At 41.8% G+C, this 16,685-nt stretch overlaps 1 protein-coding gene across 1 annotated transcript in view; it reads left to right on the forward strand.

Annotated features, from left to right (window-relative positions):
- Nucleotides 1-15,580, forward strand: part of LOC120528985 (tripartite motif-containing protein 16-like protein) — a 33,052-nt gene extending 17,472 nt beyond the window's left edge. Inside the window, exons 3-7 of the mRNA XM_039753051.1 lie at nucleotides 1,887-1,982; nucleotides 3,378-3,587; nucleotides 8,834-8,993; nucleotides 12,742-12,807; nucleotides 13,804-15,580. Coding sequence (XP_039608985.1) covers nucleotides 1,887-1,982; nucleotides 3,378-3,587; nucleotides 8,834-8,993; nucleotides 12,742-12,807; nucleotides 13,804-14,351 — 1,080 coding nt within the window. The 3' untranslated portion in view covers nucleotides 14,352-15,580. The remainder of the gene's footprint in view (nucleotides 1-1,886; nucleotides 1,983-3,377; nucleotides 3,588-8,833; nucleotides 8,994-12,741; nucleotides 12,808-13,803) is intronic.
- Nucleotides 15,581-16,685: the final 1,105 nt, after the last annotated feature.

The raw sequence follows: 16,685 nt of genomic DNA on the forward strand, positions 1-16,685 counted from the left end.
ATCATCCGTGGAGAAAATTAACCTCTGGAGGGTCGATGGCCATTTATATGAAGTAAAGTCAGAGACGGTGACACGTCTGAAGACCTCAGCCTATTGGCCCTTCACCTCCTTGTGGTCCTTCTACTGTACACGTCTGTGCTGGGCAGGCTGATCAGTCCTTTAACTCTTCAACTCCAAGGCTCCCGATACCTCAGGTGTTTTAGTCATGTGCAACTAAACAGCTTGGCAGTTGAGAAATAGAAGAGCAGAATACTGAAGTGAGAAAAGAAAGAGAATAACGGGTGATTGGTAAGAGTTCATGATGATTATATTACTTACACTTTCATACAAATGACTAACAAAGAGAGATGTATAAGTACAGCTAACAGTCAGCCCTACCAGCTATGCCAGGCTAAAGTGGTGAGTCCTCAGCCTGAGAGTAAAGGGGCATCTCTTATATGAGCAGGCAGGTCAGTCCACAGATTTAAGACCCCGCAGTGTAAAGCTCACACACCCTCTGTTGTTTTACTAATCCTTGGACTCTTTAGAAGACTGAAATCATGAGATCTTAATGTGCGCTCTGGTATGAATATGCAGATAAGTTCAGATATGTACAGTAAGTGTGGCCTCAGCCATTTAAAGCTGGATATGCCTGTTTGACACTCTTATCTGTGTTTGGTGGTTTCTCTTGCACTTTTGCTGAGTTTGTGCCAAACACTATTCTATCTCTGACCATCTCATCTTCATTTGCATAAGCACAGCCCTTCACCAGCAATTTTAACTCAGTTACAAAGTGATCAAAAGTCTTGTTTATACCTCGTGTCTTCTCATTAAACTTGTATCTCGCGAATATCGTATTCGTCGTAGGCATGACAAACGGCAGCAGCAGAGTGTCTATAAACTTAATTTAAACTTACGGTTTACACCGTGTGCTTTGTTTCCGCAGTAGCTGCACCTATGAATATGCTTGTATGCGTCATTCGCTTCATATTCTTTTGCTGCCTTCTCTATTTACCTTATATGGGCAGGCACTCACGTGGGAGGCGTGATGATACGGGACGCATCTCACACAGCGACTGAGCTGCAGGCTATGGCCGTATATATGGACGAAAGTAGGTTCCAGTTATGACCGTTACGCGTACAATTTCGAAAAGAAACCTGCCTAACTTTTGTAAGTAAGCTGTAAGGAATGAGCCTGCCAAATTTCAGCCTTCTACCTACACAGGAAGTTGGAGAATTAGTGAGTAAGTGAGTGAGTGAGTGAGTGAGTCAGTCAGGGCTTTGCCTTTTATTAGTATAGATTTATCTGAGCTCACAAAACTCCTCTTCAGATTTAACTTTTTTCTGAACTCCTCAGACTCACTCGTGTCTTCTCAGCCTCAGTTATCTCACTTGACTCCTAAAATGACCAAACACTTGAAAAAGTTCTCACAACTCTGAACTCTGCAATGGCCTTGTAGATCCTACACTTGCAGCCGTTATGTGTCCAAGTTATCCTGGGTCTGTGAGCATTTCTTCATCCTGCACAGTCCAGTGTTTTTATGAGTGAATGTCTGATATCCTGATCATCAATCAGATGTCATCTAAACATCAAGGACTGACTCGTACAACAGTGAGCCTTCAGACTGTCTTCTTTATTTGATGCACTCTTCAAAACCAAACTCCATCTTGAATTGAACTGTTACACTAAACCTTTATTTCAAATCTTTTGTGTTATTATTCTTATTTTATCAAATATTTCTGTGACACCTACTGTGACATTATGAAGACAAGAGTGACAGAAACAGTAAGTTGTGTCATAGAATGTAAAACAAATGTTTTGTACAAATGTATGCACTCAGAATGACACCAAAAGTTCAAGTGAATTCTGATGAGACCCCCATGTGTCCTTTTGTGTTTCCAAACAGAAACAGCTGGGGGCGACACTGAGTGAAATCAGGAGGAGACTTGAGGAGAAAGAGAAAAAAATGAAGGAGACGAGGAGAACAATAGAACAGATGAAGGTGAGTGGAATTAAGACGATACTTCATATAAAAGTAAGTAAAAAAAGTAAAAAGGTGTCAGAGTATCAGGTGATGACATGTGAGGAGAGGGAGATGGAGAAGGAGAGAAGATGGTTTATTGTGTCCTTCATAGCCTTTCACTGCTGACAGTATTTCATGTTTTAGTCATTAGGAATTCAGACACCGACATCTTAACATCCTCAGGTTTCTCATTCCACTACTTAAAGATGACTTAACTCCCCCTAACAATAACTCATAAAGAAGAGTGGTGCTAATGTTATGATGTTCAGATGTGCATTAAGCCTTCTAATCTATTTAACCCCATTTGTACTGGTGTGTTGCATAGGTGGAAATACTGAGGTGACCACATTGTCAGTTCTGCTTCTTAGCTTTGCACCCAACTCTTTCAATATGCCCTGTTGAACTGGCAGTCTGATCTCCATATTTCAATTGTACAATGACAACTAGACAAGCTTGATGATGACATTTGGATCCTTCACTGCTCTTGCCAGGAGCCTATCCAGCTATCCACAAAGGTTTTCTATCTGTGTTCCCAGAAGGCAACACAGCATGTGAGACTCTATGTATCTGGAGGAAAACTTCATCTCAATTCTTATAATACCTGAATCCCTGACTATGACTACTTTCAGAGCTCCTCATCCCTGCCTACTGTCTCACAGATATCAGAGTCACTGTGCAGCTCTGCAAGGTCCTGAAAACAGCTGAACACCTCCAGCTTTGGGGTTGGTGATCCTGGACAGTGTGCACCTCATACCCTACACTTACATCTGACTGTGTCCCACCTGCACAATAAACCTCACCCAGATGACACTCGGGTGAGCCGTACAAATATAAGTCACAGTAGCAGTTATTAGTAATAATGAAAAGTTAAATAAAAGAAATAGAAATGCAGCAACCTGGAATATAAAGACACGACTCTGAGGATTACAATTGAATACAGTTGGGAGAAGGTTAAAAAGTAAAGACACCATTATTGTAATTAAATTACAACAGATCAGCTTTTCTCCACAATACCAATTCTTCTTCTCTTTACTTCTCAACTCTCAATCCCAGAATGACCAGGAGAGGTTCTTTTAAAGACACACGTCTGTAACACTTCCAGAGTCCTCACAGGACAATAGAGCTGTCTTGACAATGACTCTCACAGATAATACAGAACCCCTTATTAAGACGGCACACTCCATATGGTCCTTCAGGTGCCTTCAGAAGATGCTGCTACCTAAAGAACCAAGTACCAAGGGTCTGCTACCGCCCTTATCCTAATTCAAATTATCCATCACTACATCAGAATACCAACAAAAGTGTATTAGGACTGTGTTTTTTTTTTTTTTTAATTTTGTGACTCAATTTTATATTTTTCTATTATCCAATCAGCTCTCTGTGGAAAGAGTGATGGAAGAACATGATAAGAGTTTCAGCAATCTGATACGGTGCATTGAGGAAGCCCACAAGAAACTGACTGAGAGGATCAAAGAACAAGAAAAGAGAGAAATTGAGAAGGCTGAAGGAGTCATGGAGCAGAAGACAAGAGAAGCTGAGCTAAAGGAGCTTTCAGAGATCAAGGACTATCTCCACTTCCTGCAGGTGAGAGAAACACTTCACAGGGAGTTTGATCAGACTGGGGTGTGTGGGACCTAAGAAACTTCAAAATCAAGAGACCTGAGGAGTTTTTACAAATGGTAAGAACAGACCACTCAGTCCAATTTCACATATTCCTAATATTTCCACAATTTATGTAAAACTCTCAAAGTTCTTTATCTTTATCTGTTGCCACCTGACAACCTCCCACCTCAATTTAACTGCACTGATCAATGTAACTCTTTTATGACCTTTTTTAATGTGAAGATTGGAAATATCCACCAGCAGTTGACTTCTCTTGTAAATTCTGCACTTGGAACATTTTATGATCCCATTCTTCTTCTTTTCTTACTATTTTTATTTTAAACTCCCCACTGTGGTTGAAATATCTGATATTATTAGAAATTCCAAGCCCTTTACCTGTCAGCTGGCTCCAGTTCCTACTGATTTCTCTTTCCTCTCTAATAACTAGCATCTAGCATCTAACTAGCACCATTATTTCTGGTCTTGTTCCTTTATCTTCTAAAATTGATGTGATAACTCCAATTCTCAAGAAATCTGGTGCAGATCCCTACTATCTAAATATTTATCCATCTAATAATTATCAATCTCAAATTCACCTTTCCTTTTTAAACACTTGGAAAACTGTTGCCGTGCAGGTTCACTCTCACCTTACTGACAATCATTTATTTGAACAATTTCAGTGTGGCTTTCATCCATTTCATAGTACAGAAACAGCGCTGGTTAAAATCACCAATGACCTGCTAATGGCAGCTGACTCTAGGCTGTTGACCACACTTGTGCTCCTTGATCTGAGCCATGACTTCAATACAATATCTCATGATATTCTCCTTGAGAGATGAGAATCGATTGTCATTTTTAGCACTCCACATGCCTGGTTCAAATCTTATCTCTCAGATCATCCACAGTTTGTACAACTAAAACATTTCAGATCCCAAGTTTGCCCAGTTGTTAGTGGTGTTCCCCAGGACTCTGTCTTGGGCTCCCTTCTATTTATTATTTATCTTCTGCATCTTGGTCGTATCTTTAGGTATTTTGATATTCACTTTCACTGTTATGCTGATAACCCCCAGCTCTATCTGTCTACTAAGCCTGATTCCACTCTTCCACCTTCGTCCTTCTCTTACTGTCTGCAGAAAGTTAAATCATGTGGCTGTCTACTAATTTTATTAAATTAAATAGTAATAAAACAAGTCTTCTGGTAGGAACTAAATCTCCATCCATCCATCCATCCATCCATCCATCCATCCATCCATCCATTCTCTTCGCTTATCCGAGGTCGGGTCGCGGGGCAGCAGCAAGCAGAGAGGCCCAGCCTTCCCTCTCCCGGCCACTTCTTCCAGCTCTTCCGGGAGAATCCCAAGGCGTTCCCAGGCCAGCCGGAAGACATAGTCCCTCCAGCGTGTCCTGGGTCTTCCCCGGGGCCTCCTCCCGTTTGGACGTGCCCGGAACACCTCACCAGGGAGGCGTCCAGGAGGCATCCTGATCAGATGCCCGAGCCACCTCATCTGACTCCTCTCGATGCGGAGGAGCAGCGGCTCTACTCTGAGCCCCTCCCGGATGACTGAGCTTCTCACCCTATCTTTAAGGGAAAGCCCAGACACCCTGCGGAGGAAACTCATTTCAGCCGCTTGTATTCGCGATCTCGTTCTTTCGGTCACTACCCAAAGCTCATGACCATAGGTGAGGGTAGGAGCGTAGATCGACTGGTAAATTGAGAGCTTTGCCTTACGGCTCAGCTCCTTTTTCACCACGACAGACCGATGCAGAGCCCGCATCACTGCGGATGCCGCACCGATCCGCCTGTCGATCTCACGCCCATTCTTCCCTCACTCGTGAACAAGACCCCGAGATACTTGAACTCCTCCACTTGGGGCAGGATCTCTCCCAACCCTGAGAGGGCACTCCACCCTTTTCCGGCTGAGGACCATGCTCTCGGATTTGGAGGTGCTGATTCTCATCCCAGCCGCTTCACACTCAGCTGCGAACCGATCCAGAGAGAGCTGAAGATCACGGCCTGATGAAGCAAACAGGACAACATCATCTGCAAAAAGCAGTGACCCAATCCTGAGTCCACCAAACCGGACCCCTTCAACACCCTGGCTGCGCTAGAAATTCTGTCCATAAAGTTATGAACAGAATCGGTGACAAAGGGCAGCCCTGGCGAGTCCAACTCTCACTGGAAACGGGCTCGACTTACTGCCAGCAATGTGGCCCTACCAGGTCTGACCGGCATCTTCCCCACCATGAAGCCAACTCACCACCAGGTGGTGATCAGTTGACAGCTCCGCCCTCTCTTCACCCGAGTATCCAAGACATATGGCGCAAGGCTGACGACACGACCACAAAGTCGATCAGCGACCTGAGGCCTAGGTTGTCCTGGTGCCAAGTGCACATATGAACACCCTTATGCTTGAACATGGTGTTCGTTATGGACAATCCGTGACGAGCACAGAAGTCCAATAACAAAACACCGCTCCATATTAAATATCACATTGATTATAAGATTCTGCTAATTACTTACAAGACCCTCCATAATCTTGGACCTCCTTATCTTTCTGATATTCCTCACATCTCCATTCCTTCTTGTATCCTTAGATCTTCTTCCTCTATTTATCTTATTATACCTCCTGCTCACCTGATTACCATGAGGTTTAGGGATTTCAGTCGAGTGGCCCCTCACCTCTGGAACTCTCTGCACAAGATATTTATAATATCGACTCTCTTCTCATCTTTAAATCTCATCTTAAAACACATCTTTTTAAGATTGCTTATTCTGTTTTATATGAATTTTAGCTGATAAATGCATATTTAATTTTATTATTGTATTTATTCTGGTTTTATTGTACTGTAATATTTTATTCATTTTAATTGTGGCTTAATTGTGGCTGTTGTTATTAATGTTTTCTGTAAGATGCTCTTGTGTGCCTGGAATGGTGTCTATAAACAAATAAATAAATAAATAAATAAATAAATAAATAAATAATAATATTTCTTCTTCTTCTTCTTCTTCTTCTTCTTCTTCTTATTATTATTATTATTATTATTATTATTATTATTATTATTATTATTATTACATGATAGGCAGACAAAATAGGCAGTTGTTTGTTTGTGGAAGCAAATTTGTATGAAATGTGTATAAATTGTTAGTTTCATTGTATAAGTTTCATTTTAAATGATGGCACCTGACTAAACAAAACACCTGCTCCCTTCATATCTTTATCTTTAAACACTCCTGTCATGTCACCTCCTCATGTCTCTGTCCTTTAACTGATGACATTCAAATCCTTCAGCATTTCCTCACAGCTCAAACCCCACAGTCCAGTCTGGTCTCTCTTCTTCTTCTCAACTTTCCTTTGTGCTGTTTTCTCATTTCTCTAACACACAATATTCCTGATGTGGTCTCACAAGTGTGTTCTACAGGACAGATTACAGAACTGTGATGAGCGCACAAAAGGCTCCCAAGTGTTTCTGATAAGTCACACACTTTCCTCCAGTTTTTCCAGATCTTCCCCCAAATCTTCACATTTCAGTTTGGTTTATTGGCAGAAACCCCAAATTGGCTTATTGTGATTGCAAGTGTGGATCTGACCCAGGAATGAGCTGGCAGACTGTCCAAGGTAGCACACTCCCTGATGCTCAGTTCTTCCAGGATTCATTTATGAGAAATGTCTCATCCAGCAGAGTCAGAAGTCTTCACACACATTTCTGTGCCCAGACAGAAGAAACTCATCCAACCTAATTTATTTAGCGCAGACTCACATTAAACAGACCAGTGTCATCTAGTGTACTAAAGTACTAAATGGAGTAGGTCCAGACCACTAGGATGTGTCTTTTGTTCAAAGAAAGTAGGCATACACAATGTGTCACTCAACACTGTGTAGTCCAATCCAGACTCAGAGGTGGCAGTTGAAGAATTAGAAGTGAAGGAGAGCCAACCTCACAGACCGACCTTCACTTCAGTTTATGGTTTTATGTTAATCTGCTTTTGTTGTTTCCTTCTAGAATTCCTGCTTATTAGAAATTAATGAAATCCCTCCTGTACACACATGCTGACCGTGACATTTTTCAGGCTGCATTGTGTTCAAAGTCCTGTTTCATGTCATTTTTGATAATTTATTTCTGTTAATGTTGATTTAGTTGAGTATCTGCATTATTCTTTGTATTTGATCCTTCTAGCTGCCTGTGTTACATTCCATGTGTTTTGTGTGTGGCTCACCAAGAGGTGGACCATCTGCCAATCACTGCCAGGAGCTTCCCTTTCACCCTATAAACCCTGAGGGTCTCCCACAGTTTCACTGTGAATGTGCTGTATGAGTTTGTTGAGTTGTTGTGTTGTTCTAGCTGTGTCTTATGCTTTTGTGATTTTCTGGATTTTTTAACCTGTGCTTTGTTTTTCAGCAGCTCTCTTTGGATTCTGTTTGAAAACTTTGTTTGCTTTGGATTGCCTTGTTTGGCTCAACAGAGTGTCTGTGTATTTGGAATACAACTTTATGAAGAATACATCCATCCATCATCCAACCCACTATATGTTAACTACAGGGTCATGGGGGTCTGCTGGAGCCAATCCCAGCCCACCGCAGGGCACACACACCAAGTACACGCTAGGGACAATTTAGGATTGACAATGCACCTAACCTGCATGTCTTTGGACTGTGGGAGGAAACCCATGCAGAAGGTGGGAGAACATGCAAACTCCATGCAGGGAGGACCCGGGAAGCTAACCCAGGTCTCCTAACTGCAAAGCAGCAGCGCTACCCACTGCACCACCGTGCCACCCTTAAGAATGCATTTTTAATTCTCTATCTATCTATCTATCTATCTATCTATCTATCTATCTATCTATCTATCTATCTATCTATCTATCTATCTATCTATCTATCTATCTAATTAACTTCATCTCAGTATATTAAAGAGCCCAATGCCTTGTTTTGTCTGCTAAGTCAGTTCTTCACCTACCTGTCTGCTGCCCCCTCAGTCCACTTATCTACAGTCTGATGATTCACGTCTTATGGATTCCTGCGTGAAAATCTTTTTGAAAATCAAGTCACATGACATCTTGTGGTCCACTATAATGAAATATTCTCCTATAAATAACCAATAAATGAATGAAAAGTAATCTATCTAAACCCAAACTCTCTTTTCACCACGCTGATCCTCATTTGAGAGGAGGTCCTTCTTATTAATGTTACTTTTTATTTCTCCTCATCCCCTCTTCTCTCCTGATGCAGACTTTGTCACCTCTCTGTGTCCTTCCTGCTGATGGAGACTCACTCAACTTCACTGTCACTGCCGATTTCTCTTCAAAAGACCTGCTTAAGGAGCTGTCAGGTCTGAAAAAGTGTCTGGAGAAGATCAGCCAGTGGGACTTCCTGCCTTTGACTCCATCAGGTACAGTGTCTCCTCATGTTGTGTTTATTGTTAAAGTCCATTAGGAGGACCAGAGTGACAATAACAAGGACAGTAAGATGCATGAAGAAGGCCTGCTCATTAAGATTTTTTAATTTTCTCTATAAGTAAATTTTATAGTGATCTTTACTATAACAAGTTGAGTGATATCACACTCACTTAGTAAGCAGCTGCTTTTATTCCGAGTTCTTGGTATTGTGAAGGACGGCCAGGACATCTTTAGGATGGAAGGACAGGGGGAGACAGATTGCATAGGGCTTTATCTCCCCCAGGACACTAGATGGCAGTGATCCCAGTATCAGATTTCTGCATGGGGGTCTAGAGGGCATGCTGGGTATTGTAGTCTTAGAGGACAGCTCTGTTGGGTCCCATGGAGGACGCCAAGGGGAGGTGTATGACTGGGGAATCCCTATGTCATGGGGTTTCCACCTCACATGGAAGTGGACAGATCACTTCTGGGGCAGCTAAAATAGAAGATACTGCCTAACTCAAGTCAGGGGGCCAGAATCAGGAGGAAGGAGGACACATCTTGCAAGATGAATGGAGGAGGCAGTGAGAGACAGAGAGAGAGTATTGATGTTAGTGTACTTGTGGCTGTGGTGGTGGGAAATCCTTATAAAAGAAGAGTTTTCCCACAGTAAAAGACTCTTTTCCTTTTAAGATGTATCCATACCTGTTTGTGTTGAGTGTTTGTGGATCTGGAGTGCCCCCTACTGTTCACAATATATCTCTTCCTAGCATAGTGAAACAGCCACTCATTAAAACAGGCTACTGGTACAATAGTAAGTCCATCTGTTCTGATTATGTCGCACATTTATGGAGCTCTGTCCACCCGACATGCTCGCTCTTACATCCCTCTTACTTTGTGCTCCTTTTGCTTTGGCTCATCAGACATGTTAGGCCTTACAGCCATCAGTTTCTTTTGCTTTTGTTTCCTCTGTTCAATGGACATTGCTGCAATCTGTTAGACACTCGATGACAAAGGATGTGATAACGGTTTGAGTCTTCTAATTCTGGGGTTGATGCCCCAGGCAGTGTGCACCGTTTACCTTATGCCTTGTGACCGTGACCCACCTATTCCTACCTGTCTGGTCTGGAATCTCCACCTGTGCCACCTTGGGGGTCCACACTATCTCTCTATAAGACACCTGGGCCAGGTCCGCCAAGTCTGTACTACAACGCAGGGCAGTTTAATGACCCTGAGATAAAGGTGATGGATGAGCTGTCATCTCCTGCAGATGTGGACTTCATAGAAGTCTGGATCCTCCGAAACATTATCTAAAAAGTCCAGCATCCAACAGGACTTGCATTGCATTGGCCTCATTATTAAAATTTGATTTAGGAAAAGTAAAACTGCCTTAACTTTTTTTTCTCTTTTCTTAAAATTAAATGATTTATTTCAAATGTTAACACTAAGATCTGCTACGGCTGTTTTACACCTTCTGTCCCCTTAAGCTCCTGTACTGTTCTCCCTCTCAGCTGCCTGCTGTTTGTCCTTCTAGGAGATTACTTTCTCTGTCTTTTCTTCTAACTTTGCGCTCCTCTTATTCCTTTCCTAAAAACTCTCCATTCACACTGTTGGTATAATCCCCTATTAATGAACCCTTACGCTGTCACCCACTTAACTGTTCTACCTCTGGACTGCTAAGATCTGTTCAATCTAAAATAAAGAAATATGTAAAACTCTACTACCTTATCTGCTCCTACAGCCCCTTGTGCCTAATTAGGGGTCTTAACGCTGGCCGCTGACCTACACACCACTGAGCCTTCACCTTTACTGCATTGAAGTCAGCCACAGTCTTTTTTTCTTTTCTTGCAAACTAAGGACTTACTGTTACGACAACGATGCGGTTATTTACTTATAGATGCCGACATCAGTTACTTCTGCTTTCTCCCCTGCCTACACAATGCTAATTCAGATACAAATAACAAGAACACTTACGAGTAACTTTTCCAAGAGCTCCTCCAAACACTCAGCTACTTTGGTTTTGTGCGGGTGAAAAAAAACCCTTTCTAAAGGGAAAAGGCTTTAAAAATTCCCGCATGTTTCTTTAGTGGCAACCACAACCCAAGTTTTTAAAAGCAAAATGTATTTCTTTTTTTTAACATTGTCTGTAAACTTGTGACCCTCTGGAAATGTGATACGGTCAGTTAAAAGTGAAATACTCAGAGGTCTATGGACATTGGAGAAAAAAATGACTTCTGCCCTGCACAGAGTAGACGTATTAAACAGTGTGCTAAATTCAGAGTTTGTTAGTAAAAAGTATGCTGTGTCTCTTTGGAGAATCCTTGGGTACTGCTGGTCTGACCGTGAGTGAGAAACATGACCTGCATTTTGAGGGAGCGTCAGTTACGACACCACGGCCATGTGGTGTGATTACCTGAGGGTGACCTTCATTGTTGAGGACCCGAGTGGCTGGACCAAGCCAAGGGGACACCCACTTAAAACCTGACTCTGTAAGACTGAGGGTCATTTCTGAAGGGTGAGACTGGACTGTGTGTCTACATGGGGGTTTGCCAGCCAGGATCTCAAGGTGTTTCATCATGTTGTGAGTGAGGCAACGTGCTGTACCAGTGCATATCCCACAACCTGACCTGACCTTACATTGTACATAATCTGTGGAGGTTTATAAAGTGCTGTACAGATTTGTTTAAGCACACAGTAAGCTAAAGCAGTTCTGCACCGATTAACATAAATGGAACCTAACAATGTCTGTCATGAACAGAACTGCTGAGCTGTGGCCAACTGACAACACAGGAGAGGAAAACAGAAAGTGAGCTGACGAGGGTTAACAGGTCAGACGTGTGTGCACCCAACTGCACCGGCACCGTTTACTACCTGGAAGAAAGTCTGAGATCCAATGGTGGATTGGACTGGGCAGGATGAACTCGGTCAGTTTCTTATCATGGAGCTCTGAGATGTTGGTGTCTAAAGCAGAGTTCAAGTCCACAATTGAGACCCTCACATGTGTCTGTGGCTCATCAAAATGTTGGTAAATTAAACTCACGTGTGGATGAAAGTCAAGAACAACAGCAGGAAGACACCAATAAAAAAGTAAAAAGCAATTTATTTTATTCTTGGTAAGAAGAGAGAGACTCTGCAGAGCCTGTCAGCTAAAATCTATGCCATACAGACTGCGTGCCTGCTCTAAAAAAGGAAATTAGCTCAGTTTTATACTAGTTTGTTTACTAAACAAAAAGAGGAAGTATGTCAGTTCAATTTAAGTTCACACAGAGTTTACAAGCAGCTTAAGATGACACATTAAATCAGTACGTGCAGAAGTACACAGTAGTCAGCATGCCCAAAGTCCCAGGTTCCCCATCCAAATTAGGCTATGCAATTCAGCTATGGCTAGTTTGGCAGAGACAGCACTTTGCAAAACATATACTTTCCTATACTTCTGCACTATCAGGGTTACAACACTTCAACGGCTATGTGGCAGTTAAAATTTAAGAATCTTTTCTCAGCTTATAAAAGGATTAATGTTATACTGTTGGTTAACACATTCTTCATACATTCTTATTATAGCTTACATTTCAGTTAATGATGTTTTTCTTTTCTTTCTCATACGTCATCATCCACACACCGGTGGGCTCAGTACACAAACTTGATCTGCATGTCTTGTTGTTTTATTCAACTGCACTGCATTCAAAATAAATGTGTAAGAATTTAACATTATAGAATTCCATCTTAACATTCTCCATCCTTCTCTTTTCTTTGTATTTTCAGGTTGTGACACTCCAGTTTTCACCCTACAGCCTCCTGAACCTCAAAGCAGAGAGGACTTTTTACAGTGTGAGTCTGTCAATTCATGGAGTTTATCATCATTTCACTTTTAATATCTCAGGACAGGCTTATGATATGAAAGTGTAGCCAGCAGAAAGCATTATGTGAGTGTGGTGTGACTGATGAGCTGAAAGTGACGTGGGTCCTGTGACTGGTGCATTATGGGAAATTTAGATTCAGGACAGGTAAGCACCAAAGAAGTCTGTTAGACCTAAGTGTCAAGTGGACTTATGGGAAATAAAAATGAAATTCTGCTCACTACTCCAGGTCCTCCTGTCACTAAAGTCCTATCTCCTTTGTTCTTTTTCCTTTGTTTCATTTTTTCATTTCACTTTCTGCCTTTTTCCTTTTCTGTTTTCATCTTTTTTTTCTTTTTTATTTCAGTCATTCCTTTATAATATTGATTAAGAATTATTTATTTACACAGCACAAGGCACACTACGAAAGCAGCTCAGTGTGCTTCACATATAAACCCAATGTCCACTCCCATTAATATCTACATATACAGTCTCTGTGTGTAAAGATGAAGCCAAAAGGACTGTTTTATAAAAGAATCCCAGCTTTACTGTGAAAAAAGTTAAAGCTGACTAAAGTACTTGGTCATTCTGTTCTCCATAGAGCTAACACTTTGTTCTTGATTCATAACTTAACATATTGTGAGAATAAAACTAAATGAAAATAACAGAAGAGAATATTGCGAGACCTTAGATGTTAAAAGACATCACTGGATGAGAACTGACACTCTAATGAGAATCTCAGGGGTCTTCAGTTACTCAGTAAAGTCCTCACTTAGCTGTGATATGTCGTTGTGTGCCTCACACTGAACGTGGACAAGTGAAGAAGAGGAAAGGACGAAGGTCACAGCTGAGCAGGTCAAGGTGAAGACTACAAGACCACATCCAAAGATTCTGATTGGTTCTTGTTAATTGTCTGTCTTGTGCTCCGCCCCCAGTCCTGTTACACACTCCCAGATTTCCTCACTCATTTTCTTTTCTCTGCTTTCAGACTTCTGTCCACTCACACTGGACATCAAAACGGCATACAGTAACCTCCATCTGTCTGAAGGGAACAAGAAGGTGACAAGTGGAGAGATAGAGACTGAATATCATGATCATCCTGACAGATTTGACTGCTGGCCTCAATTTTTATGCAGAGAGGCTCTGACTGGGACTCGCTGTTACTGGGAGGTGGAGTGCAGTGGAAGCCTCATGAGGATTGGAGTCGCATATAAAGGTCTGAGGAGGAAAGGAGAGAGCAAGGAGTGCGGCCTGGGAAAGAATGACAAGTCCTGGTGTTTGCTGTGGTCTGATTCCCAGTACTCTGTGTGGCACAATAACCAGCAGACTGTAATCAGCGCCCCCTCAAGCCCCAGAATAGGTGTGTATCTGGACTGGCCTGCTGGCTCTCTGTCATTTTATAGCGTCTCACAGACAATGACCCTCCTGCACAGGTTCAACACCTCCTTCACTGAGCCACTTTATCCAGGGTTTGGGTTTTGCTTCTATTTTACCTCCAGTGTAACAATCTGCCATCTGACACCAGGTGACCACTGACCAGTACCCCCCACCGGTCACTTGATGTCCCCACAAGCACATGTCCTGTTTGTATTTGTAGTTTGGGGTCAAATTAAATTTACTGGAATAGCACCTCTGTGATTGAATTTGTAGATAAGAATGTGGGACAAGTGCAACTGTCGGGGTCTCCATTATTATTGGGTTTGAGTAGCCAATCAGGTGTGTGTATCAAAGTGAGGGGCGGTGACAGCTCAGACATACAAATACCAGTCTGACCAGCAGGGGTCACTGTTGATTCACAGCCACATGTCCTACAGGCTGACACCCCAAGTGTTACTGAGGCCCCCAAGTGTCACTGAATGTCACCTGTTAAGTAGGACAGGCATGTGGTCCTGCTGGATCAGCACAACTGAAAGGCGCTATACAGACTCAGTATGAAGAGCTCTTGAATAGTGACTATATGTAGGAGCAGAGAGTGACAGAGGGGACTGGAGTGTTGTCCACTCACCAGACATTTTGAAACCCTCCACTGGTCACTCAAAGGGTCCTTCACTTCAGAATGAATTCACTGTGAATGTCTGAAGACGAGGACTCACCAGTCAGTCAGATGTTAGCCATACTGACAGAGTTTGGTGTTTTAGTTGATGTCACATTAAACTTTAAACTGCACCTCCTCCTTGTCCCCAGATTTGTCACTCTTGGTACCCTGAAAGCTCCAACATCTTCAAAAAATGAATTCTTGGTGAGTTGGCACACACTTGACATGGGTGCACATGTGTGGCTTTGCAGTGGACTGACACCCCGTCCAGGGTTGGTCCACCATGTCCACAAACCTGAAATTGAAAATTGGATAAGAAAGACAAGGAATGGACAGAAGGGGTCACTGATTGGTCAGTCGCCACACTACTGCCTCTTGTGGCCACTCTGAATATTAAACAACAATTTATACAAAAAGGAAATCTAAAAGATAAAAGCAGAAAGCATTCAGTGAAATCCTGAGCAGTGAAACATAAAAGGAGAGAATGAGAAACAATCAGAGAGTCTGACGAATGGAGACTTTAACAGGAGGACTGAGGGGTGGGACTGAAGTGCAGTGGCGCCCTCTAGTGGACACCCGCCATATTACACACATGGGAAAGGTCAGCAGTGAAGGGGAGAAAAGAATACAGGGCAGTTTAAAATAAATAAGAATAAAGTAAAAACACAAGAGTAAAACACCTGAAAAAAAGAACTTTACATATTATATCTTAAACTAATTAAGATAAGATTTAAATGAATTAAGAGCAAAATAAGGGAGACACAATCACACAGTCACATGACCTTCAGAGCTGACAGGTGAGCTGATTCTTCTGTAGTCAAACTGCCCCTCTAGTGGCCACTCTCAATATTAAATGAATGGCAAGGCTGAGGGGGAGGAAAGATTTGGGTTTGATCAAATGGAGATTTAGTGGAGATTTCTTAATATTATCATTACCTTTAAGGACAGCACAGCTTTGTTAGGTTATGGAAGATTCTCTGTGAGAAAAGAACATTTATTTGAATTAATCATTTTAATAATCGTTATGTTTTAACAAAATACAAATCTAATAATTGTTTACATTTTGTATAATAAACTCCCAATGGTGTTTGGTGAATAAACAATAAGGATGACTGACATTTGTCAAATCTGCTCCTCTGTGACCTTCTGACTTGTCACCACCTCTGGTCACATCTCCTGTGTTGTCTGATCTGAAGATATAACACTCCGTATTGATGATCCATTTCTTAATAGCGCAGGAAAGTCAGAATATGCTTTTTAATTCTCAAGACAATGGGGTGAGTAACAAATAAGATGTTGATTTGGATTGAATATTTGATTTGTAAGTCTGGAATTGAAATCGATCATTTAGACCTGAGCAGTGCTCTCCATTCAACATCTGAGTGTCTGCGCTCTGTCATGTGTCCTGTGAGTCCGCTGTGCCCTCGTATGCCCACTCCAGCATGACCCCCCCACCCCCAAAAAAAAACACACACACTACTGAGATGTTCAGTTACTAATAACTAATAATACTAATAAAGATGGACATTAAATGGTGAATTTGACACTCATGAACACCACAAGAAGTTGAAGAGCTTTGAGGACTGAAGTCAGCTGTGATGTTTCATTTTGGGTTTCGTTTCTGCCTTAAATGAGTTTGTTTTGTTTAAACTTTTTGTTATTTTGATGAATTGTTTCATAAATGGTATTGATTTTGTTGTTGTATGTACTGTATGGTAAATTGATCTATTTTTGTTTCTTATTCTCATATTTATATATTTTGTTAGTTTAGTTGGCCCTCATTTTTTCTCGAGTTTTTCATGTGGAGCCCAGGGGGAGGGGCCACTTGACACTGC

Source organism: Polypterus senegalus, chromosome 4 (assembly GCF_016835505.1).
Source record: "Polypterus senegalus isolate Bchr_013 chromosome 4, ASM1683550v1, whole genome shotgun sequence".
Taxonomy (NCBI): domain Eukaryota; kingdom Metazoa; phylum Chordata; class Cladistia; order Polypteriformes; family Polypteridae; genus Polypterus; species Polypterus senegalus.